The following is a 26,288-nucleotide window of genomic DNA, read 5'->3' as shown; positions in this document are numbered from 1 at the left end:
GTTATAAGAAGCATGAAATAACATGTAAGAAGCATTAGAAGAACATAAGGATTATCAGAAAATCTTAATTAGATATGATGATAAATTTAATCTCATAAAATTCCATGAGGATAAAAAAAAGTTATCAAACACAAAAACAAAGAACTTACCTGACCAGAGGATGCTAACAAATTAATTGTTGTCAGAAGCATCCAACCTCTACTGGCTTCTTCACTCTGATTGATTTCTAGAAATTGGACTATGGCCCGACTTGCAGCCTCTATAAAACCAAAGGGAACCCATGAGGTGGGGAGACATCACATATAAAGAGGTTCTTCCTTAAAACCTGCCCCAAAATGATCATTTACTATGCACATGCTTTCTATCAGCACAATTTCTTGAGCAAAGTAGACGATGAAAAGATCAGTCTAAGACCATATATATATAGAGAGAGAGATAGATATAGATGTACAGTGGTGATGTGCAGGACAAACTGGAGGGGCAGAGACTCCAGTGGAGGTGACCCAAATCATAGCTGCCCCAGTGACACACACAAAGGGGTCCTGAACTCCTGACAGTGGGAATAATGAGTGCCACGCACAGAACAGCATCGGAGGAAAGAAAATTTAGTCAGTTACGGTTTTAGAAGTAAGGGAAATGGGACAAATCCCAAACCATGTGCTTAATTTCATCAGCACAGAGTTCATTAATGTTTCTATCAATATATGAGATGAGTTAAAGTGTCAGAAAGTCCAATCTGTTCACTTCTCAAAACCAACCTGACGGGTTGCTAGTGTACACTTCACACACAACATAAAAATGCAAAAGGTAGAATAAATAGAATTTAGGTTGGCTTTGAGATACTTTTTCTTCTTTCATTTAAGACAATCAAGATAAATAAAGTTTTTCATTAAATAACAATGCATACAAGACTTACATAGGATACTGTGCTCAGAATATTTCATCTTTGTATACTTCCATTTGAAAGAATATTTTAATACAAAAAATGTTAAATAGCTCATTTTACCAAGTCTTACTGTACAACAAACACTCTTTTTTTTTTTTTTTAAAGATTTTATTTATTTATTTATTTGACAGACAGAGATCACAAGTAGGCAGAGAGGGAGGCAGAGAGAGAGAGAGAGGAGGAAGCAGGCTCCCTACAGAGCAGAGAGCCTGATGTGGGGCTCGATTCCAGAACCGTGGGATCATGACCTGAGCCGAATGCAGAGGCTTTAACCCACTGAGCCACCAAGGCGCCCTAACAAACACTCTTTTAAGTACTTGAAGATTTAACTCATTTAATCTTTATAAGAACCTTATGAGTTATTTTCTATCATTATACCTGTTATAATAATATAAACTGAGAAACAGTGAGGATGAATAATTTGCTTAGAGCCACATAGCTAGTCAGTGACAGAACTTATATTCAAATCCAAACTGTCTAGCCTGTAAGAGATAAAGACAGTGATTTAAAAAAAACAAAAAACAAAACTACTGGAAAAGAGGGAAGCCAAAAGAATCCTAGCTTATTTCTAATATTTCAACATCTTAAAAATGTTGAAATTATTGTATTCATATTTTCACTGATTTATACCCTCTCGCCCCCTCTAGAAAGTAAACATCTTGGGAGCACAAGGACTCCTTGTCTGCCTTGTTCACTGCCAATCCCTTGTATGAAGCACATCACTGGCACTAGGTGGGTAGTCAATACATATCTGTTAAATGAGTGAATAAATCAAGCTAAGGAGATCAAAGAAGGCACTTTGAGCTCAACTTGTTACAAACATCAAGAATGTTGGAGTTTACTATGGAAAACAGATTCCTGCAAGTTCTGAGGAGAATAATACTACAAAGAAAGTAATGTTTAAGGCTAGTTAAATTGTGAATGTCTCAATAGAGAGGGGAGCAAACAGAAGACTCTCACCAAGAAACATTCTTTAGCAATTGTGGTTTGAGATCACTGATAAATACTGATCTGCAATTTCTTCTTGCAAATCTGTAATGGGTCAGGCTTTAACACTATATTACATAAGCTCTTTCCTTGATAGGAACTAAATGCTTGTGTAAGGAAGATGACTCCTTTCCAGTAAGTAAAAATTCTCAAAGGCTGATATGCTGTGCTTCCATTTCCTAGGCTTCTGCACAAGGTAGGCAACTTTGGTGTTAAATTGTGCACTTCCAACTTCATAACTCAATATATTAAAAAACTACTTGCAGTCTTCAAATTGATTATTCCATCATGAAATCAATGTAACAAAATTCTATTTCATAACAACGACAAAAACATTGATTAGAAAATGAATTGGTCGGGGCACCTGAGTGGCTCAGTGGGTTAAGCCTCTGCCTTTGGCTCAGGGCATGATCCCAGGGTCCTGGGATCGAGCCCCACATCAGGCTCTCTGCTCAGCGGGGAGCCTGCTTCCCCCTTCTCTCTGCCTGCTGCTCTGCCTGTTTGTGATCTCTCTCTCTCTCTCTGTCAAATAAATCAATGAAATCTTAAAAAAATAAATAAAATGAACTGGTCAATACTACCTATGCTTCTGACAGAGAACAAAAAGAAAATGGCTGAAGAGACCAACAAAATTACCTTCCCAGTATGAAAGCTAGAGAGCTATAGATAAGACAACATTCTGAGTGAACTGAAATGCCACCCACGCTTTTTCAATATAATGCTATTAATGTTAAAAGGACACTGGACAAATATGTATTTTCTGCTACTCAATAACTGTTATTCAGTGAGTCGTCAATTATAAACAATGAATGCTAATCCTTATTTTGAGAACCCAAACACCAAAAACCTACTTTTGGCTTGCAACAGTTCTATTTATCTGAGCGATGATGGGCATTTATACAAATATGTGGTTACTCTTATGTTGGCTGACAATGAATATTAAGATTTTCCGCAAGAAAAGAACACAGAACATACAAATAATTGATTTTTTAAAACCTCAATGTTTGAATTGTTATTAAACATTACAACAACTCAGTGGATCACTGAGCTGATTAAATAATACACATGACTGGGCGCCTAGGTGGCTCAGTGAGTTAAGCCGCTGCCTTTGGCTCAGGTCATGATCCCAGGGCCCTGGGATTGAGCCCCACATTGGGCTGTGTGCTCTGCAGGGAGCCTGCTTCCTCTTCTCTCTCTCTCTGCCTGCCTCTCTGCACTTGTGATCTCTATCTGTCAAATAAATAAATAAATAAATAAAATGGGATGCCTGGGTGGCTCAGTTGGTTAAGCAGCTGCCTTCGGCTCAGGTCACGATCCCACCGTCCTGGGATCGAGTCCCACATTGGGCTCCTTGCTTGGCAGGGAGCCTGCTTCTCCCTCTGCCTCTGCCTGCCATTTTGTCTGCCTGTGCTTGCTCTCTCTCCCTCTTCTCTCTGACAAATAAATAAAAATCTTAAAAAAAAAAAAATACACATGAAAATAAATATTGAAAAAGATCAGTAGAGTGCAATTAGTAACAGCATCTAACAACTTTACCAACTTAATAATAACAACTACCCTTTTCTGAGAAGAATGTGGAGAAGACCTCATTGACAAGGGATATTTACATAACAAATGTATTCATAAGAACTATTTTACCCTTACCTACTTATTTCAGTTTGCTCCCATTCAAAACACCTTAATGGGATCTCCCACTTTTTATTTTAAATGAGTCAAGAAGCTCATTGTAAAAGTCTTGAACGTTGAGTGTGATCTTTTAAAAAATTATGTATACTAGAAAGTAATTTTAAATTAAACCTCAAGAAAATACAGTTTCTTAAAACTTTGGAAGAAAAACACTTCTAGTAAAGAAAAATTGCAGTAGAATCTTTCAATTTCACTAATAGTTAACAAATACAAATTTAAATGATTTAACTTAAGGTTATAAGAGTTAATGAAAGGAATATATTAATATTAATCCATCTTGAGAGTTGCCAATCATTTGATTCAAGCTTTAGCTTTCACACTGCATTTCAATACATACAATCAACTGAAAAAATGTAGAAATGGAGTTAGTAGAGCTCATTATTAGATTAAGTAATAGAAGGTAGATATTTTTAAAAGAAATTTAAAGACAGACTATGAGTGAATTCAGTCAGGCAGTATTTAGAGCAATCAAAATGCAAAACTTAGTGCAATACAATATTTCCTTTGCATTTAAAGCACAGTCATTTTCAAACTTATGCAACTTATATAAAACACATTCACAGTATTATGATATTTTTTTTCATTAATGAAGAAACCAAGCCCCCAAAACTCTTTCCCATTCCCAAAACCTTCCACAAGTTAGTCAGAAAAATAGTATTAGAACTCATAGCTTTCATGCTCTTTTTTTTTTCATTTTATAATACACAACCACACCTTGGGAATAAAATTACCTGACGGTGTTGTGGCTTTGAAATCCTTGGAGGACAGCGGGGCACACTGTTTTTCTGTTTAAAAAAAGAGGCTGGGTTGTCTACTTAGGGATTCACTGTATTAAACTAATCCCACCACAGATGCTGTGTAAGACACCAGTTGTGGTAAGCATCCGCCAGCTCCTCCATCACCAAGCCACTGCCTACTGGGGACCATACCACTGTATTTAACAGCAGCACCTATCATGCAGTGATGTCATTAATAATAAACTGAAGATATTATTTTTACATGGGTGGAGATTTTTTGCTTCAATGACTTATATGGACCATGTGCCCTTAACACTAAGCAGACTGCATAGTGGAACTTATTAACAAGTAACTACAAAAGGTAGGAAAAAATCTTAAGCTATATACCCTGTACACAACATGGCCACAAATTAGTTGGGGCCACTACATATTTTTAACAAAAGCCACATGGAGGCAACAACCAAAAGAGAATTATGGGAGGCAGAGAATACAAGAACTGTCAAGTTGCCCTCATGTATTACATACCAGTCTTTATATGCATTTTGCATGTTTCCATTTTTACTAACTTCTGATGGATGGATTCAAACAACAGAATTGCAGACATGCTTATATTCCTACTGAGATATCTATAATCCACTTTAGAAGTGATCTGATAGAGAGGCTTGATATGTGAGTGGTAATTAGGTAACTAAATAACAAGTACTTCACACCAAATTCAGAGGAGTCCTAAAAAAATAACCTTGCTGTGATGCACAACAAATACAGACAACTTTCAAATGAATGACAGAGGGCTCAATTTCTGGAGAAAAATTATGTGCATAGAATTATAGCAAATTACTTCCAATGATAATTTTCTGTGAAATAAAAGTTTAAGCAGGGTATCAAAAGTAGCCAAATTCAGAGTCAAAAAGTAGAATGATGCCAAGGGCTGAGAGAAGGAGATGGAGAGCTGCTGTTCAATGAGTATAAAGTTAACGGTTATAGAAGATTAGAAAAAAGGTTTAAAAAAAAAAAAAGGCACTGTAAGGGCGCCTGGGTGGCTGAGTGGGTTAAAGCCTCTGCCTTCGGCTCCAGTCATGGTCATGGTCTCAGCTGGTCATGGTCATGATCTCAGCCAAAGCTGGATGGAGGCCTGCATCAGGCTCTCTGCTCAGCAGGGAGCCTGCTTCCCTTCCTCTCTCTCTCTCTCTGCCTGCCTCTCTGCCTGTCTATCAAATAAATAAATAAAATCTATAAAAAAAAAAAAAGATCTACTGTAAGACACTGCACTTAGAGGGAACTGTACGATACACTTAAAATTTTGTTAGGAGGGTAAATCTCATGTTACGTGTTTTTTGCTGCAATAAAAATCAATTAGTCAATCAGAAAATGAGAATAGGATATACAAGAGATAAGATGATTCAGGGGCACCTGGCTAGCTCAATTGGTTAAGCAATGGACTCAGCTCAGACCATGATCTCGGTGTCCTAGGATGAAGTTCCAGGATGGAGTCCGGCACAGTCTGCCTTCCTCTCTGCTCCTCCCTCCGCACTCACGTGCGCGCTCTCTCTCCCTCCCTCTCTTTCTAACAAAATCTTAAAAAGAAAAAAGATGATTCAGAATATGCCTAGGAATCTTGAAAATTTTTTACTAGAAAAACCAAAAGATCAAAAAAAATCTCCAAAGTATCTTTTTAAAAAGACTTTTATTTATTTATTTGAGAGAGAGAGAGAGAGAGAGAAAGACTAAGCAGTGGTGGGGGGAGAGGGAGAAGCAGACTCCCCATTGAGCAGGGAGCCCAAGGCAGGGCTCCATTCCAAGACCCTGGGTTCATGACCTGAGCTGAAGGCAGACACTTAACCAACTGAGGCAGACGCTTACATGAATGAGCTACCCAGGCACCCTGCCCCCATCCAAGTTTGATAACATTCACTAAAAGAAACTTCCAATGTTAAACACTAAAAATAAAAGAATAAGAATTCCCACAGCCAGGGGTCTTTAAGACTGACAAAGGAGATACTCCAAAATTATGCTTTTCTCTCTTAAACATAGTAAGTCTGGCTTTTCTAACACTTCCAATTCTCAAAGCATTTTAAAAAATAAACCACCAAACAGAGAAATCCTCTATCAAAAATCAGTAAAGATTTTTTTGAGCACCTCATCTGTGACAAGTAGTCTTCTAAGTGATACAGGGGTGAACACAACAGATAGTAAAACTAAGTAAACTGAGATATTTTCAGATGACAAAGCTCTATAGGCAGCATTTAAGGTGACTGAATAAAATACTGGTGTGGGGATAGAGGATAAAGGATCTATTTGAGATAGGGTGAACAGGAAAGGTTTCTCTTATGGAAGTAATATCTACAAAAATTGAATTTCAATTCAGTGGACTCTGAAGTTAATAAATTTCAAAATTTAAAACTAAAAATTATATGGAATTACATGATCTGGAAAAATGTATCTTAAAAATACCTAGAAATCAAGAAGTCATGCTATATTTGCAACTTCTGATTGAGTCTAGAATTATTGCAACATAAAAAGTTTAAGAAAAACCCCTGTGTAACTATTACTGTATTTAACAGTAAGACATCGTGTACTTCATTTAAGATACTTTTCATTATGTCGAAAAACATACCCTATGTACGTAAAATCATAGGAGGACTTAGGAAAACAAATCTCTAGGGCAGAAAAGTGTTTTTCTACAAACATGCAGATTAGGTATTTTAAAAAGACAGCAACAGAAAAGCAAGTATAAATACAATTTGGGGAATATTTTATTCTAATCCAGGGATACTGCTCAAGAAAGAAAATTCAATGACAAGAGTCAGTATAGAACAGAGAAATTTCCCTTCATGTTACCTGTTTAAAATAGCTAAAAAGGCATAAAATACACAAATCTTATATTTAAGTGCAACTTCTCTGTTCTACAGGAATAACTGAAATCAGGAAAGACAAAAAGAATGCAGTCCCACTGTACGTGGAGAAAGGAGAAGACAGGGTGGGAAGTTATCTTAAACTATCTCACACCCTTTCACTGAACTTGCTTTAAGGACGGCAAGTATAATTAAAATCATCTCACTTTAAAATCCATACATCGATTAATACAATGTACTACTTCTGAATAAGAGACTTAGTCCCTCGATCTAAAAATATTGTAACGGCTGTTGCTCCAAAGACTCCATGATGGGCTCTGGTTAAAGATGGAAGGTTATGCACATGCATTTATCTCTGTTCTCTCCTGAAGCCCCACAGCTATGGACTGAATTGTGCCCCTCTTCCTCAAATTCCTCTGTGGAAGCACTAACTCTTAACATGATGGTATCAGAGATGGAGCCTCTGAAAGACAATTAGGGTTCAGATGCAGTCATGATGGTAGGGGTCCTCATGATGAGATTAATGCCCTCATAAGAAGAGACACCCACGCTCTCTGTTTCTCTCCTCCAGGTGAGGCCACATTGAGAAGGTGCTATTTGAAAGCCAGGAAGAGAGATCTCACCAGAAACCAATCACACTGACACTCTGATCTTAGACTTTCAGGCTCCAGAACTGTGAAGGAATATTTCTCTTATTTACATCACTGGTCTATGGTATTTTGTTATGGCAGCTTGAGCAGATTAATACACCCACTAAAATGGTTATAAAAGGATTTTTCAAAAAGCCTAAACCCATAAGGACAAAGAGAATAGGAAAGATGAAAGCAACATTTTGGATACTAAAATAGCAGAGAGGTTAGTGGTAACTGACTTAGCAAACTCTAGAATCTTAAAGCAAGTGCAGGAAAAATGAAAAAGCAACTAAATGACAACAGAACCTCCAACAGGCTCAGGAATTGGTGGGTGCCAGGTGCTTCTACAAGCGGAGTAAACGTACACAGAAGGCCTGGTAAAAGTATGTTAAAGGGCACTGAGACACCCACCCCCCCAGACCCCACTAATGTGGGCACCACACTGGGCGTTTGCTCACTGCAAAGAGTGAGGGAGTCAAGGTTGTCAAGGTTGGGGCGGGAGTGAGGGAGTGAGGCCGTCACACCAGGCCCAGCTGCGGGCTCATGGAGATCATGCAGAAGCGGAAGCTTATGCCCTGAATGCCGAAGGTCCTCAGACCTTATCCCTACTTGGCTTCCAAAATGCTGAGAGGCAGACATGTATCTTCCAAGTAGAAACTGGACATTCTTAACTGGGGACTCTGCCTAGCTCAGGGGAGAGAGTCAACAGAACAGCCTCACAAGAGCATGCTGGGCTGACGCCCAGTTTCAAGCCCCACCCACAAGTGCAGAGCTACGGGCAGCTTTCTATGGCCCCATTCTTACATAGGAACAGATGGCCAAGGGAGTCCTCTAATCTAAAAGACAGACAAAAGCAAATTAACAAAAACGGCCACCTGAAAGAAACAGAACTAAAAAGAGAATCTATGAAAGAATAGACACCAATAAAAAAAGAAACATTTAGGAATTAAAATTACAAGTCACAAATGAAAACAAAACAACCTTCATAAAAGGGCTGGATGATAAAACTCATAAGGTCAAAAGCCAAAAATACAAAATGAGAGAAAATAAGAAAATGAGAGGGACATTCTCAGGGGTACACCTGAATAGAAAAAGAAAACTGAGTGGAGGATATTATTATACAAATAATTCCCAAAATTTTCCCAAAGTTAAAGGATGTGAAGTCCCAGTTCAAAGCTCAGTGTAATGTATAAGAATATATGCTCCAAGGCATGGTATCATGAAATTTTTGACCAGGAGAGCCAAAGAGAGGATCCTAAATGCTCAAAAAAGGAAAAAAAGGCTGGTCAAAGAAACAAACAACAATCTAGGTAGCTTCAGATTTCTCAATAGCAGTGCAGGAATCCAGAATATGAAGGAGAAATTATTTTTAAATTCTCACATGAAATTATTTCTAACCTAGAATCTGATACCTACTGAAAGGGGGATAAATGTAATGCAAACTGCAAGATTTTCCGCAAGCTGCAAGATTTTCCAAAATGACCCCGGGACTCAACCTGGGCTGCCTGGAGAAGGACCTAGCTAAGACACCCCCTACCGACTACATCCCCAAGGGAGTTGCTAGACCTAAACTCAACTTCCCATGACACTGGTAGCTTCCGCTGTCTGGTAGGAGGGCCTGTAACTTCCCCTGGGGCCCAAAGTCTCCTGGGGCTAAACAGCAAGGATCTGTAAACAGCTCCTATAAACATCCAAGAGATACTCAATTCCAGTACTCAAAAGCCTAGATCATAAGCAGTTTCTTTATTTCTTCACTGATAAGTTCATATTTGTGTTTGTATTTCAGGAATGGAAGGGCATCAGGGATTTTCCAAGCACACTTTTCTGTGAGATAATGGGAGTGGCGGACCTGTGCCTGCTGCTGAACCCCTGGTTTTGTGTTTCTCCTTTCTGCAATAAAGTCATGCTAAATGACCTGTTGTTCTAAGCCATGGCAAGGCTGTCCACCTGAAGATTTCACCGTCCTTTATAAAAAGAAAGGAACCCATCTTTCACAGTAACAGTCAAAAAAATTTTTTTCACTAATGGGATTTCTAAAAAACACAACAAAATGAAAGCACACAAACACATAAAACCTAAACCTTAAATGGTAATTCCCCTGCATCTTTCCTCTGGAAACTGCTGGAAAAGATGCCTTAACAAAAATGAAAAAGTTAGGGGCGCCTAGGTGGCTAGGTCATGATCCCAGGGTCTGCTCAGCGGGGAGCCTGCTTGCCTCTCTGCCTACTTGTGATCTCTGTCAAATGAATAAATAAAATCTTAAAAAAAAAAATGAAAAAGTTAGTTTGAGAAAGAAAGATGCCTTGAGATTCAGAAAATAGAAGTTTCATGCCAAAGAACTGGAAAGATACCTCAGACAACATGAGTGGAAAAATAAAAAGGACAGCTATGTGGCTGGCCTAGGGAGCAACTACCATGGATTAATGGATTAAGGCAAGCCAGAAAGTTCCAGAAGAGCTATCTGAAAGAAGATGAAACTGTCAGAATATCTGATGCCTTCAATGATATTAAAGGGAAAACAGAAAAACATTTTAGCAATAGGGGATGAATGTGGGATGAAAATCTAGAAAAGGAAACAAAATATAGGCAATTATTAACTCAGTTGGAGGTGGAGGAAAAGAAGTCTTTAAGAAAAGAAGTCAAGAAAAGAAATCACAGCATACCATATGACTCATCTTAAAATACTGTGGTCACAGTCCATACAAGATAATACTGATCTAATCAAATTGTGACAGAACCATATTGGAGGGACTTAGAAAGCACACATGTATGGGCAATGGTGGTGAACTTTAGAGAATGAAAGTCTCATTTTCTTTTGTGGGAAGTCAAAAGATAGACCTAAATGTGGAAAAAAAGGAGGGGCACATACTGCAAGCACATCATTTAGAGGCACAGGTAAATGCCAAAAAAAATTTTTTTTTAATGTGAGAGTGAGAAATGGAGTTGAACTAGTATGATGGAAGGGAGATGCTGTTTTTAATTAACTTAAAATGTTAATTAAAAACAGCATCTCCCTTTAACTATCTGACCCTTAAATACATGCCTGTATTATGTTAATAAAAAATAAATTTAAAAATAAGATTACTAAATAAAAGCATTATTGTTATTATGGGAAAAACAGAAATTTGATGGGATGAAAAAATAAGTGATTGTCCAAAGGGACATTATAAAGAGAATTCAAATCATCAATTTATTAGTCTAATGCTTCAATAAGAAAGCTACCACCCAAACAACCATTACAAAACCAAAATAACAAAGTCAAGATAAAAATCCCTCAGACATACTGCTAATTTAGAAAATGACTAAGTGGCAAATAAAATCAAGAAACTTATTTTAATATTGGATAAAGGGATGATACCTGAGGAACTTTAAAATTACCGAATAAAGCTTATTATATGTAAAAATTATAGGTTAAAGACCCCTAAGCAGTTTATGATCTAATAGGAAGATGAAGTCACACACAAATAACCCCTGGTGGAATTGAGAGGCAAAGAGTAGTTACAAAGAGGTTTTTCCTTTGATTAAGGGAATCAAGAAACATTCCATCGAAGAGGTATGAGTTAATATCTAAGCTTAAAAGATTTAGACGTTCCGATGTGGGGGGGAGGGGGCAGAGTCTCTCCTCTGGGTGAACCATCGTAAGTAAAGGATAAAAATAAGAGCTCAGCATGTTTACAACTATAAGCAGCTTGGTTTGGTTGAAATATAGAAAAGAAAACAAGAAATAATATTGTAGACTAAAAATAACTTCATATAGCCAGATCCTGGATTTGCCTTCAATGTCATGCTAGGAATCTGGATTTTGTTCAGAAGGAAACAGTGTTCTTGGGAGTGCAGGGGTGGGGATCGGAGGTCCCAGGACAATGATCTTGAGTACAGCTGCTCCACTTGGGAGATGCTGAACCCACCAACAGCAGGGAGTGTGAGAATGGGAACGGGGACAGGTAATTAAAATCCACATGGATAAAACTGAGTCAATTTTCTCTTTAATTTTAATAGCACTTTTACCAAACAGCCTATTCAAATAGTTTTTCCTGGTTTCAGTAAAAATACCTGTGGATTTGTTTGATGCTCTCCTTCGAATTTCTGTCACCATCAGTCGTGAGACTTGGGTTGTGAACTGCAGAAGGTCAGAAAATTTTTCTGTCATCGTATTTGGCGGAGCATTTCCAAAAACCTGTGGATGAAAAAAAAAAAGCCATAATTTTAATGAAGCATTGCCAACTACTGACTTTCATTCTGTGTATTTCAAAGTGTGGTATGACTTGAAAATCAAGTCAAAAAAGTATTCTTATACAGATACTTTGAATCTGAGTATGTTTAAAATACAACTCTTTCAATAAATCATATCTAGCCACATTTCCTAGCACATATTACACAACCTTTTGAATTAATGATTAAATAAATGAAATAAAAGCCAAAGTATAGTTATCTGTATGTAAAATCCAAATCCATCTTACTGGTAAACTTTAGAAAGCATGTTTCTCTGAAGAGATCTAAATTAAGAATTTAGAGAAAGAGAAGCCTGGGTGGTTTAGTGGGCTAAGTTTCAGACTCTTGGTTTAGGCTCAGGTCATGATCCATGGATCCTGAGGTAGAGCTGAGCGGTGCCCCACCCTGAGTATGGCTCTGCACTCAGGAGGAAGTCTGCCTGAAGATTCTCTCCACTCCCCCCACTCACATTCAAATGTGTGCTCTCTCTTTAAAATAAGTAAATACATCTAAAAAAAAAAAAAATTAGAGAAAAATGTAAGGTTCCATGATGGTACACAGCTACATCAGATGGTGAAGAGCAGGGATTCATCTATAGTTAAGTCCTAGACTGAATACAGAATTACTAAACTCATGCTATAGCTCAGAATTTCTAAACTGTACAATTTCCAAAATAGTACTGTTAGGAAAAAGATTAAAGAAAATGAATATGAGGGTCATGAAATATACTTGTTTTAATAAAAAACCTAAGACAAATGAACTTTAGAATAAATCTTTTTAAAAAAAGATTTTATTCATTTAGAGAGCGAGAATGCGCATTCAAGTGGGGGAGGGGAGAGAGGGAGAATCTCAAGCAGAATTTCTCTGAGCATGGAGCCCTACATGGGGCAGGGCTCCATCTGAAGACCACTGATCATGCATGACCTGAGCCTAAACCAAGAGCTGGAAGCTTAACCCACTGAGCCATGAGGCACCCCTAGAATACATACTTTTTTTTTTTTTTAAAGATTTTATTTATTTATTTGACAGAGAGAGATCACAAGTAGGCAGAGAGGCAGGCAGAGAGAGAGAGAGGAGGAAGCAGGCTCCCTGCTGAGCACAGAGCCCGATGCGCGACTCCATCCCAGGACCCTGAGATCATGACCTGAGCTGAAGGCAGCGGCTTAACCCATTGAGCCACCCAGGCGCCCCTAGAATACATACTTCTTAAAGATAAATCAGTGTGGGCTCAGCAAAGAGGACAAGGAAATGAAACCTGGACCAACAGTCTTAGGAAAAGAAATGGCTATATAACTGGATGTATCCTGAAATATTATTTTGAAAAATGTTCTTTATGCTAAAAGGAAATCCGGTCTTCTAAAACTATTATGACAGCTCTCTATTATAATACTCATCACACAGTATTTTGTATTCTTATTATCTGTTCAAATGTCACTCAAAAGGAGGGAACATATCTTACTCATCTTCGTATTCTATTTTACCTTAATTTATGGAGATATTCCCTAAATATGTTTGTTTATATCCTGTTTCCCACCCCCAAAACAACAACAGATTCTAGAGAACACTTAAATAGAACTGAAGGCTACATAAATTGTAACATGAGAATACAAAATTATGAAAGAAAACAAAAACAAGGAAATAAATCAGGCTAGGGAATGGGTGGGGGGAAAAAAACACAAAATCTAAGACCAAAAGACCAGTTCTGTATTTGCCATGTTTGGGACATAAATTTTGGCTCAAATATACAAAAGAGAAGACCTACTCTACTACATGGTTCACAATGTCCTTAGGTAAGAAAAAATATGTATCTAAGGAAGTATCTCCATTTTTATACTATAACATAAAAATTTTTTTCCAAGGATCCTCAAGAAAAGGATACAGCTTATAATGTAATATCCTTATAACAAATATATTTCTTACATTCTTACAACACATACTATATTCCTTATAATACCAAACAAACAAATCAATTCTACAGGGTATACTTTTGTTTGGCTATCTAAGGACTGTTCATTAACTTTACATAGGAGTAATTTTACATTATCTCAAAGAATAAACTGGACTTTTCAAGACCTCAATAAATTGTTTTTTTTTTTGGCTGAGATACTGATAAATGTTATGTGTTTATATCTCAACTGGGTCATTTGTTAGTAGGACCCATATTCTTTAACAAACAAATTGGAGGCAGACTAGAAACTGAGAAGCCTAATAATGACAAAGGCTTGAATAACCATTCTACTACCAACTCAGAAATGTGAGTATATAACTGTTATTTATAAAACCATTGTGGAGGTGCCTGGATGGCTCAGTCATTGAGCATTTGCCTTCAGCTCAGGTCATGATCCCAGGGTCCGGGATCAAGCCCCGCACTGGGCTCCCTGATCAGCAGGAAGCCTGCTTTGTTTGCCCTCTCCCACTCCCCTACTTATATTCCCTCTGTCACTGTCAATATCTGTCAAATAAATAAATAAAATCTTTAAAAACAATTTTGTATTTTGCTAAGGCAATTATGAAGCTTTTCATCAAACTAATTTAAAACAGGCAAACATTCCTCTTACTCAGAATATATTAATACATATTTTGCTACTAAGAGTTATTATTTTTTTAAAAGATTTATTTTATTTATTTATTTGACAGAGATCAAAAGTTGGCGAGAGGCAGGCAGAGACAGAGGAGGAAGCAGGCTCCCCGCAGAGCAGAGAGTCCGATGCCGGGCTCAATCCCAGGACCCTGGGACCATGACCTGGGCTGAAGGCAGCGGCTCAATCCACTGAGCCACCCAGGTGCCCCGCTACTAAGAATTATTAAGAATTATTTTATTCTGAAGAGTTATGAAGACAACTTCATAAAACAAAAAGATCGTTTCTTAGACAGTATATGGATATAGTTATTGAAGCAGTCTCCACACTAGGTGAATAATACATTATTAAAAATGCAACTAACGTGGGGCACCTGGGTGGCTCAGTCAGCTAAATGCCCAAACCGATTTCTGCTCAGGTCACGATCTCAGGGTTGTGAGATGAGGGCCTGCATTGGGCTCCACACTGGGCATGGAACCTGCATAAGATTCTCTCTCTCCTTCTGTCTCTTTACCGCCCTCCCACTCTGCTTTGAAAGAAAGAAAAAAATCTAAATTTTCATACAAATCCTGACATTTAACTGCTTTATTGCCATGAGAAACTTTTTTCAAAAGATATGCCTTCCTTGAACTGACCAAATCACCATTACAGAAAGAGTTATGTCCTATTTGCTAATTTGAAATGAACAACTATTGCTTCTTTGACATAAACAACTTTTAGTCTAGTGATTCATTCTTTTCATTTATTCATTCATAAATATTTATTGATCTGTATATATGCCAGGCAATATCTGGAGTCATAAATACAAAGGTAAACAGAGAGTGGTGAATACCAAAGTAAATGAATCAAAGAGGATTCCTGTGCTTGTGGAGTTCATATTTTAGTACAGGAGACAAACATCAGACAAATTAAGAATAGAAATTACATTAGTGATATGTTCTAAAGGAAGTAAACAGGGTAACTAGAAGGGAATGCCTATTGTGGGGACAGGCTGTCCAAGAAGGTCTCCCTGAGATGACACTGCCATGAAGGAATGACACTGTGTGATGAGACAAAGTCACACAATTCAGACTGCCAAACAAAGAGGGTGCTGGACCCCTCAAAGAGCTGTGCTAAGAGGTGGACATGGACGAGGGACTGGGGTAGGGGAGGAATCCAAAGACTGGTGCAAATGGAATGTATTTTATGAGATGGGAAATGTGAAAGATAAGGTGGGAGAAGTACAGGGACTAAAACATGAACTGACATTTAGATAATACTGAACATAGAAGGTAGCAAAGAGTAGATTTTTCTGTCATTAACTTCAACAATTAAATCTAAAAATATTAGTACGTAACCACCTTCCATAAATAGCAATATTACTTTAAAAAATGCAACATTTCAATCATGTACTTAAATGTGTGCTACAGAGGATAGAGCATGAACTGGGAGTACCAGGAGGCTGAGATTCTCCTCACCCTCAGACACTACTGGTCAAATTTTTCTGGTTCTCCATCTCCCCATTTGCCAAAGGACAGAGCTAAGCAAGAGACTGTTCAACTCAGAAGAAATGACTCTAGAACATCTATGTGACCTTCATAACTCAGATTAAAAAAAAAAAAAAACAGCAATGAGGAACAAATATGCTATCTACCAAATTCAGGAAGAATAACAGTTACCAAGCAAAGAACATTTATAATGTGCCTAGCACTATGCAAATACTTAACAGAGAATTATCATTTAAATCTCATAAAATCCTATATAGTGTCCTCATTTTTATAGATAAGGAAATTAAAGCTTAGAAAAGTTAAACAACTAAAGCCAGAAGGTGGTGGAGACAGAACTCAAAATTAGGTCTGTCTGATTCCAAGCAGTGCTTTTATCACTCAGTACTGTGCTGTCTCAATTAAACTTCGTATGAACCCTAGCCCTGTCACTTTACACAGTTTTACCTTAAGAGGGGAACAGCACAGTTAGACTTGATTTCAGAAGAGTCCTTTTTAATATCCACCTGAATTACAGAAAATTTTCTGGCCCTTCCTCAACTAAATGTTTTTGGCATACTCAGAGAGAACATACTAATAGTGTTATTTTAATGCCAAGTACAGCACGAAAGCTCAATATAGGGATGCCAGGGTGGCTCAGTCAGTTAAGCATCTGCCTTTGGCTCAGGTCATGATCCTAAGCTCCTGAGATGAGGCCCCATGTCCGTGCAGCTCCTTGCTCAGCTGGGAGCTTGCTTCTCCCTCTGTCTGCCAATCTCCCTGCTCATGCTCTCTTTGACAAATAAATAAATAAAAATCTTAAAAAAAAAAAAAACCCAAACAACTCCATATATATTTGTTGCTGAATAAAGCTACTCAAAAATTAAATATGACTAATAATAGAGGTTGTAATTTTTACAAAGTTTTCTAAAATGGTGTCTTTTGTTTCCTAAACATATGTAATATTTAAAAATCAGTGACATAGTACTGACTATCAGGAGTCCTGGAATAATTTGCTATACATAACATTTTAAAAATTAACAATGAAGATACAATTGCATTACTTCATAGTAAATGAGTCTTCTTATTAATTAATATAAATTATTAGGAAAACATGTGTATTTTCCCTGTTTCTAAGAAGGACCACCAACTCAAAAGAAACTGAGAATGCTCAGTCCCTTTCTCTCCTTCGGAGTATTCCTGGCTCAGAACACACACTCTCATCTGCTCTGCAAGGGTCTTGCAACTATTCAGTTTTGCCAATGGCTGGGTAAGAAAATATAACTATTTCAGATGTGAATTTAGCAAATCCTTTGTTGCACAGCCCTAAGCTACACTGTCCAATATCAACTGTACTGGTATTAGGTAATAAGAACTTAACTGTATATATGTAAACACAAAGCTGTAAAAATGTAAATAGTTCACCTGACTCCTGATCACACTCTCATTTGATTCTCAACTTGAGCATTCTTTTAAAGCCAACAATTTAAAAGTAAAGGTCACTTGTAAGGGATAAAAAAGAAAAACACTATATTCAACTTAGGTGCTTCTAAATATAAATAATTAAAAACCAAAGGGAGTTTCTAAGGGGCGCCTGGGTGTGGGTTGGGCCGCTGCCTTCGGCTCAGGTCATGATCCCAGGGTCCTGGGATCGAGTCCCGCATCGGGCTCTGTGCTCAGCAGGGAGCCTTTTTCCTCCCCTCTCTCTGCCTGCCTCTCATCTCTCTCTGTCAAATAAATAAATAAAATCTTTAAAAAAAAAAAAACAAAAAAAAAAAGGGAGTTTCTAATAGAAGATCTAGTTAGTAATTGTATTTTAAAACACACAATGAAGTATGATAACATATACCACAGTAATTAACAATGGCAGTTAATTTTTAGATGACTAAAATGTTACTCACTTTTTAATAGTTTAAGCCAAGTATTTGTCAATAAGCTTTTGTTCTTAAGACTAAAAGAATTATTAAGATTATTTATTTTTTTAAGAATTATTTTTAAGAATCCTGGATAAATAGTATTCGGCTTTTCTCAGACTCCATCATCATCTCTCAGATGACAGCAGCAATCTCCTTGCAGGACTGTGATGAAGACCACAGGAGGCAGCTGAAGACCTCAGCATGAGCCGTGGCCCAGAAAAAGGACTCAACACATGCCATTTCTCAACCTGTGTCTCTTAAAGGCAAAAATCACACATTGAAATAACACTACTGAGCACTCTTTAATAATGATTCTGTAGATAGATGCTCATGTCTAACAGCAATATGGTTTATTTGCCATTTAGCAAGATTCAAGCAGTCTCAAAAACTGATAGCACATTTCATTTTTAACAATCATGGCCAGAACTCTAGAACCATACTGAGCTATTCTTTCACTCTTTTTTCTTTTTTTTTTTGTTCTTTTCTTTTTCTTTCTTTCTTTCTTTCTTTTTTTTAAAGAGAGGGAGGAAGCTGGGAAGAGACAGAGGGAGGGAGAGAGAGAGAGAGAGAGAAAAAAAATCTTAAGGAGGCTCCACACCCCAACACGGAGCCCAACACAGGGCTCCATCTCCCAACCCTGAGATCACGACCTGAGCGAAAATCAAAATTCAGACACTTAACCAGACACCCTTCATCAAAGCTCTTTCTTAGCAGTGGAGAATGTTCATGTATAAATGGTCAAACACTAAAGAAATACAGCTATATATTTCAAACTTAATGGATTGGATATCTTATCTAAGGATAATTTTCTTTTGCTAATGACAATCCAGTGAATACTATATATTTTTAAATTGGTCACAATAGTACGGAAAAAAGTTCCAATCTTTTTATTAGTTAAGAGCTGACTGATCTTAATGATATTTAAATCACTCACTGTATTAGAGGTGTAAGGCAAGGCATATATATGTGCTTTTACTCAGGCAATTAAAAATTTTTGACTTGAAAGAATAATGAAACTTCTGACAATACAGAACATAAGAGAACTAAGTCACAGTCTAAGCAATAGAGATCACTAAAGCATATCAACTCCACTTAACAAACAAACAAATATTTAGATGATTCTTCCAGCCTAAGCCTCACTTGAATTAGCTGTAGAAGCCTTACTGATGAAATACATGGGACACATATGTAGGATATTACTTACTAATTTGTGTTAACAGCTGAGAACAACTGCCTTAACTATTCTGAACATTACCATCACTTCATTAATGTGTTAAGTCTGAGAGAAGAAAATTACCTCAAACTATTCAGTAGGCCAATAGTACATTGTAACAATGAGATAGAACAAAAATAAAAAGATTAAAAAAAAAACAAACAACTTCCCAGAACTGATTCCAATAAAAATTAATGACTGTTACCTCACCAGGGCTTGAAAAAAAATGGCTTGTCTGTAATCTGTTCTCTCTCTCACTTTCACAGCAGCTATTTTAAACCCTTCCCCACCTCTCTGCATGTTCCTACACGACCATCTCCTCTCTCCATCATTCTCAGCCTCTTATTTCATAGATTAAAAAAATGAACAACCTCTAAATGTACTAATGTTTGCACCCGCTCTTCCCATCTACTCAACCCGATGGGTGATGTATGAACTGGTCTCTCTTAATATCCTCCTTCTACTCCTGCCCCTCTGCCACCAGCACAGCAAAACCTCAATCCCCATAAATAATATATCTTTCTGCCTGATCTACTTCTACATGCATGCTGCCAAGTGCCTGCAGGAGAAAAATCACACGCCCACATGGCTAAGATCCAGTACAAATTTATCATCTCCAACCTTCACTGGACCCTCAATGCCCTTTAATTCTTTCAACATCCCTTTCAACCATCACTCTCATTCTCTTTTGTAATATTCCAAATCATCACAATTTTCTTAAACCCCCTAACTTACTCCAAGGCTCTTAATAGACCACATCTTCTGTTGATGACTATAAGAAATTGAGGTCATCAAGCAAGATCTTATTCAACTTCTCACACCTAACTACAAATCATATTCACACCCAACAAAATGTGCTCTTCTCCGGGTTGGAGTATCTTTCTCCTGGGAAAGGCTCACCTGCGCCCCTGCTCCCCAGTAATCTGACTCCATGCTCTCCTCTCTCAATCACTTCAATCACTTTCACTCTTAAAAATTTCCACATTTCCTCTTCCGCCGCTGGTTTCTCCCTTCTCTTTATGAGCCAGAATCTCCTCCATCTTTACAGACAAAGCAAAACACACACACAAAAACCCTTCTTATCATCAAGTTCACATCCATCAGTCTCTTTGGTTCTCCTTTCTTTCAAATTTCTACAAGCCCAGTATATTCCTATTGTCTCTCTTCATCTCCCATTCACTTATCAACTCACTGTTTTCTGGTTCTGCCATTCTAGTAACTTACAAACTATCAAATTTCATGAACATTCATCTTATTGGGTCTCTCTCTATGATACATGGTAGTGCTGACTACTTTCTCTTTTCATACATTTATCTTTGGGCTTTATAGCCTCCCCTCTCCTGATTCTTTTTGTACTGCCACTGTCCAATTCCTGTTGTGTACCCTTCAGGTGTTCCCCTCCTTTCATTAGACATTCTTATTCCCCATGGTTGATCCTTAGTTGAGTGCTCTTCTCACTTGGCACGATAAGCCATGAGTACTCTCTCATTCCCTTCCAGGATTTCAACTACCCCATTCTTGCCAGAGTGTCCAAAGCACATATCCAGCCAAATCCTATACCCGAGCTTCTAACTCTGCTTACTGAATACATTCACTTGGGAAGCTTGCAAATAATTCAACTGAATCTATCTTTTAAAATTTTCTTTCTGAGCAAATGGGAAAAACAATTCCCAGTTAGTTTCCCAAATTAGACCCTAATAGACAGCTTACCTTGCTCCCTTCTACTCTCTTATTCTATTGCTTAAAATACTTCATTGGCTCCTCATGCCTCCTGGAAAAGTGCTGACTTCTAATACAATATACAAACCCATCATGATGTACCTCCTATCAATCTTGACAGTCTTTTTTTTTTGTTCCTCCTTGATATAAAATCAACTTCTTGGGACTCCTTAGAGATATTGGCACATATTAAAATATTTGTTGCTTTTTATCTTGATTCATGCTTTAATCTCTTACTCTAATTATCTTCTTGGTTAATCTGGTCCAGTTAATTCCAAATGGGCTAATGGTTATCATTTAAGTCCTCAAGAATCACATCATATTGTCTCTCTCTTTTTTTAAGATTTACCTATTTATATGACAGAGAGAAAAAGAAGAGTATATGCGCACACGCACGTGAGTAGGGAAAGGGTAGAGGGAGAGAGAGAGACTCTCAAGCAGATTCCCTGCTGCTCACAGAGCCTGCTGCAGGGCTTGATCCCACCACTCCAGATCACAACCTGAGCCAAAATCAAGAGTTGGGTGTTCAATTGACTGAGCCACCCACGTGCCCCTACATCACATTCTCGAAGGAAACCTCCCTTCCCCAATACCCACAGACTTTTAGACAACTTTCTTTCAAGGGGTGACCTTCAGTGCTGAAAAAGCTAAAAGCAGCAGCAGTGACTGGCAGCGAGGAGCAGTGGGGTCTGAAAGCCTCTGGAACTACCTGAATTTTTGAACTATGTACTTGTACACCTTGGATAAAAATATAAAAATTAAATATTCCCACCAAGACTGTTACACATGTAATCAACTTCACAAAATACCTTAAAAATTAACTCTATTTAGACTCTCTTGGGCCTATAACTACAAAATCTCTTACAGAAAACCTGCCAAACAACAAAGCAAACTGAGATGATTCCGTCAAGTATACAAAATATACTTGGGCAATTACATTCTTTGGTGCAATAAACCATCATTTCAAAAAAAAAAATGGAAATAGCAAATGGTAATTTATAATGCATCCCTCTTCCAAAACTCAACCATTATAGGAACATTTTACAGAATGCTCAGTCTTCCTTTTATCTGTTAGAACTAAATGGAATTCACTCCGACCAGGTCTCAGATAAAGTTACGTGGCTCACAGTAAGTTGAAAGGAAGTAAAGAAAACATCAAGCTTCTTAAACACTCATTCTATCATTTCTTCCTCTCTGTGATTTACTCTAACCTTCACATTCCTGCAGTGTTAACCAGTCCTGGAAAGCATGGCCTCAGCAACATGGACTTACCCTGTTAAACACTGGCAGCATCATGTACAGCTTCTCCTCTTGTTCCTTCTGAGTCATGTGCCGGGGAGGATGGCACAACTCCGTGAAGAGACGGCGGAGATGCATCAGTCCTAAGGCGTTGTCCTGGGGGCTGCACTCCTCCTGCCTTGGTCGCCCCATGATCCTCTTCACCATGTTCATCTTGGCTGGTTGGTGATAAACACTTCTGATTCTGTGGGAAGAAGTTCATATGCAGATAGTCAAAATGTCAGCATTCTGACCAAGTCAAGAGCTTAGAAAAAGCCAGGAAAACATCTTTTTCTACTTCTTCAAACAGAAAAGGTAGAGAGGCAAAATTAATTTTGATTAAGCCTCCCTAAGTGACAAATTAGGAATCATGGCACCCAATATTCCTACTGGCTTTGGCATAATTTGTATAAAATGTAAAACATTAAGTGTAAAACATTAATTGGACAAGTATCAAATGTTCCTAATTAAGTTAGTCATATGAAGCTCAACAAATAAAGGGGCCAAAGATCTCACTATTAATACATTGCTTAATAGCTGAGCTTAGGTAAAAAGAATGAAGAATAGAAAGTTCAACCTCATCTCAAAACAACAACAAAAACCAAAACAAAACAAAAATCTTACCCTCTAAACATCAAGTTTTCTCTCTTTAATTATTTAATTTTTATTCTAGATGAACGATTACAGTTTACGTACCTGTTTGAAGCGTCTACTTTGTTACAGTTTGAAAACATGCAAATTAAAATGAATACATCCCAGTATATTTTACAAATCACAAGAAGACAGTAAAAACTTTCATTTACCAGAAGACCGCTTTTTCAAACTGTAGTTTGAAACCCATTGGCAGGTCATGTTAATTCATTTAGTGGATCATGATGACCATTAAAAAAAAAGAAGTGAAATACAAGATACTGGAATACACATAGTTAGGGTGATTATTATTTCATGAGACTTATTTTAGGCAATTCATACATACTACATCACAATGTAAAATGTATCCCTGGCTAGAGCTGCAGTTAAGAAACAAACAAAGCAACCACTGGGTTAGAATATGTACAAGAATCAATAACACAAAGCATTCAGAAAGCATCAGCAGCCCTTTTCAACCACCACTAACTGTGCCAGCAATTAGCTAATTTCAAACACAAAAAGAGAATATTTTACAAAGGAACCAGGAAGGCTGGGAGGACATTATGAATATACAGAATTTAGATAAAAGGCAATTTGCTTTTTAATCTGTAGAAAAGCAGGAATAACCTGAAGATTACTTTTTAATTTCTCTGCATAACCACATAAGCCAGTAATGCCATTTCTTAAGAAATGAAAAGATTACTGCAAGGCTAGAGCTTTACTTAGTATGCATCTGTCTACTGATTTTTAAAACTCTAAGAAGAACTGGCCTCTTAAATATGGTTGCCCTTGAGAATTTTGAGTGAATTCCATATTTGGCCCCGGGGTTCCGCTTATGCGCTCTAGCAGACTGCAACAGGAGGCCAGGAGATGACTCATCTCAAGTGAGGAGTAGAAAGACACTGCCTAGAACCCTGCCAGGACCTCCTCTGGGCTGAGGGACCGCTGTCTAGAGGGTCCAATCCTGGGGAAGAGTACGCAGAAACAGGCAAAGGCCGAAAGAGACTCTAAACCACAAAATGACAAACAAAATGTAGTCCAGGTCAAAGCTGTTTAACATATTTCATCCTGGGAAAATATTTAAGTCCTCCAACTATAAGGATTTCAACAAATACATTCAAATCACCTGTATGCTATTTAATAGTCCCAGAGAGCCCCAGAACAAATATAAAACTTGAAGTAAATTACAAAACTTTTGATAATTAGCTGACATTTTAGATTATGCTTATCTGTTCTTTCTCCTTAGCCTATGGCTAGAGTTCCTAATTTAGACAGTCCTGGAGAAGATTCAGGCGAGTCACGTTCCTCTAACACTTCGAAAAAATTTTTAAGATATCCCAGCTTTCCAGAGGTCTGTGTCATTTTTTTAAATAGTCAACTATCACTCCATATGAGAGTTACAAAGCCCTCTCAGACTTCCTCTTCATTCTACCTTAAGCAAGTGGGTAAGAGAAGATTAAAGACCTTTAAATAAGGCCCTCTACTTTTCAATACCTCTACCTTTAAATAAGGCCTCAAGACAACAGCAACTCACTCAAAATCTCACAGTGATAAAGAACTGGATGAGAATCCAAACCTCCTACCTCATAGTCAAGTGTCCTTCCCATTTACTTATATATTCACATGCCTTTTTTTTTTTTTTTTTTTTTTAAGATTTTATTTAGGGGCACCTGGGCGGCTCAGTTCTCTTTCTCTCTGTCAAATAAATAAATAAATAAAATCTTTAAAAGAAATAATATATTTTATTTACTTATTTGACAGAGAGAAAAGAATACAAGCAGGGAAGCAGCAGGCAGAGGGAGAGGGAGAAGCAGGCTCCCTGCAGAGCAAGAGAGCCAGATTTGGGGCTCGATCCCAGGACCCTGAGATCATGATCTGAGATGAAGGCAGATGCTTAACTGTCTTAGCCACCCAGGTGCCCCTTTAAGATTTTAAGTCATCCCTACACCCAACGTGGGGATCAAGGGCTGCATACTCTACTGAGCCAGCCAGGCGCCCCTTATATGCCTATTTTAAATTACAAAGTTCTAGGAAACCGTAATTCAAGCATATTTTTATTTAGCACCAAATAGCAGTTAGAATGGGAAATAAATCTTTTTGATTTTTCTTAAGATCCAAACTAATCAACTTTCATAAAAAAAAAAAAAGAAACCACATGATCATGTAACAACAAACATTAACTAGATGTAATGAAACTATTGTACCATCGTTATTTAATATTTGTCTGATACAAAAGGATATATATCAAACAGCAAAGTGAATTTACTGGTATTTCTCACTTACTCAGATAATCTCAGTGATGGAAAAAATTCAGATTCCTCCCTTTCTCCTTACTTATTTAGCAAGAAACACTTAAGCATATCAGATTGCTGGATCATTCCTTTGTCTCCACTCCAATATTTATATTTAAAGTAGTATTCAGACCAAGAACTATTGTGTTTTAAATACTCTTCAGCAGTGAAAGACTAAAAAGAATAAGCACTTTTCAGGCAAACTTGTACAAACATCCACACAACACAGATAACTTCAGGTGAACCCTCTTGAATCTTGGGTTTCTCTCAGTTTGTAAAATCGTTCCTCATGGCCTTTCTGTAATGCATACATAAAAGTAGTTCATTTCTATTAAGTGTCAAGCACATTAGCTACTTTCAGTAATTCTTTCTTTCTTCCTTTGAGCCTAATCATGAAACATTTAATCCTTTTCATTTACATTTTTATCTATTTAAGCAAGTAAGGAAAACAGCTTAAGCCTTTATAGTATTATGTTTTAGAGACTTGCACAATGATAAAAGATGAGCAAAATGTTTATTTCTTCATTAGATGTTGAATAAGACTTATAAAGCAATATAGAATAGATATGTATAATAATAATAATAATAATGACAAACCACAGAATGATTATTTTGGGGACAGTGTTATTGGAAGTTTTCAAAATATTTGTAATAATTATTCTCCGTAAGAACTAGTTTTCTTATACAAACCCTATTTTGTTTCACAAGAGAAAAGTGTTTGTACTGCCATAGTGCCAATAGGGGGTTATTTAAATAGCAATGAGATAATTACTGCAATGAGCCCAAGACAGTATTTCTTATTCTAATCTCTTGTGCTAATGTTTGAAAACCCCAGATACTTTAACCTTCTCCGCCCAAAATTCTTTAAAAAAGTCTGCCATTATTTAAATTACAGCAGGGTATAAAACAAGTAAATAGCCTAAATTTTAAAAATATATTTGTCAAGTAACTAGCTGCCTTTGAGTAGCTCAGCGAAAAGCTTAAAACAGCTTTCCTTTAAAAAAAAAAAAAAAATCATTTAATTCCACAAGAGAAAAATAAATAGCTCACATGGCTAAGGGAAATCTTATTTCTTCAAAGAACTACAAGTAATTTCTCAGATTTTTTATTTTGTTCTTAAACCTTCTGGGGAAAAATTCTATTTTTT

General features: G+C 37.3%; 1 protein-coding gene across 5 annotated transcripts in view; it reads right to left on the bottom strand.

Annotated features, from left to right (window-relative positions):
* The window catches only part of WDFY3 (WD repeat and FYVE domain containing 3), a 276,729-nt gene that overhangs the window by 156,603 nt on the left and 93,838 nt on the right, over positions 1-26,288 (bottom strand). For all 5 annotated transcript variants that reach the window (XM_044224616.1, XM_044224612.1, XM_044224613.1 and 2 more), the window contains 3 exons: positions 22,215-22,425; positions 11,894-12,017; positions 150-259 (listed from right to left, as the gene is read on the bottom strand). In XM_044224616.1, the coding sequence (XP_044080551.1) occupies positions 150-259; positions 11,894-12,017; positions 22,215-22,394 (414 nt within the window). In that variant the 5' untranslated portion in view covers positions 22,395-22,425. The remainder of the gene's footprint in view (positions 1-149; positions 260-11,893; positions 12,018-22,214; positions 22,426-26,288) is intronic.

The sequence above is a fragment of the Neovison vison genome, chromosome 11, assembly GCF_020171115.1.
Source record: "Neovison vison isolate M4711 chromosome 11, ASM_NN_V1, whole genome shotgun sequence".
Classification (NCBI taxonomy): domain Eukaryota; kingdom Metazoa; phylum Chordata; class Mammalia; order Carnivora; family Mustelidae; genus Neogale; species Neogale vison.
Note: the sequence above shows the minus strand (reverse complement) of the source record. Positions and strands in the feature narration are given on the sequence as shown.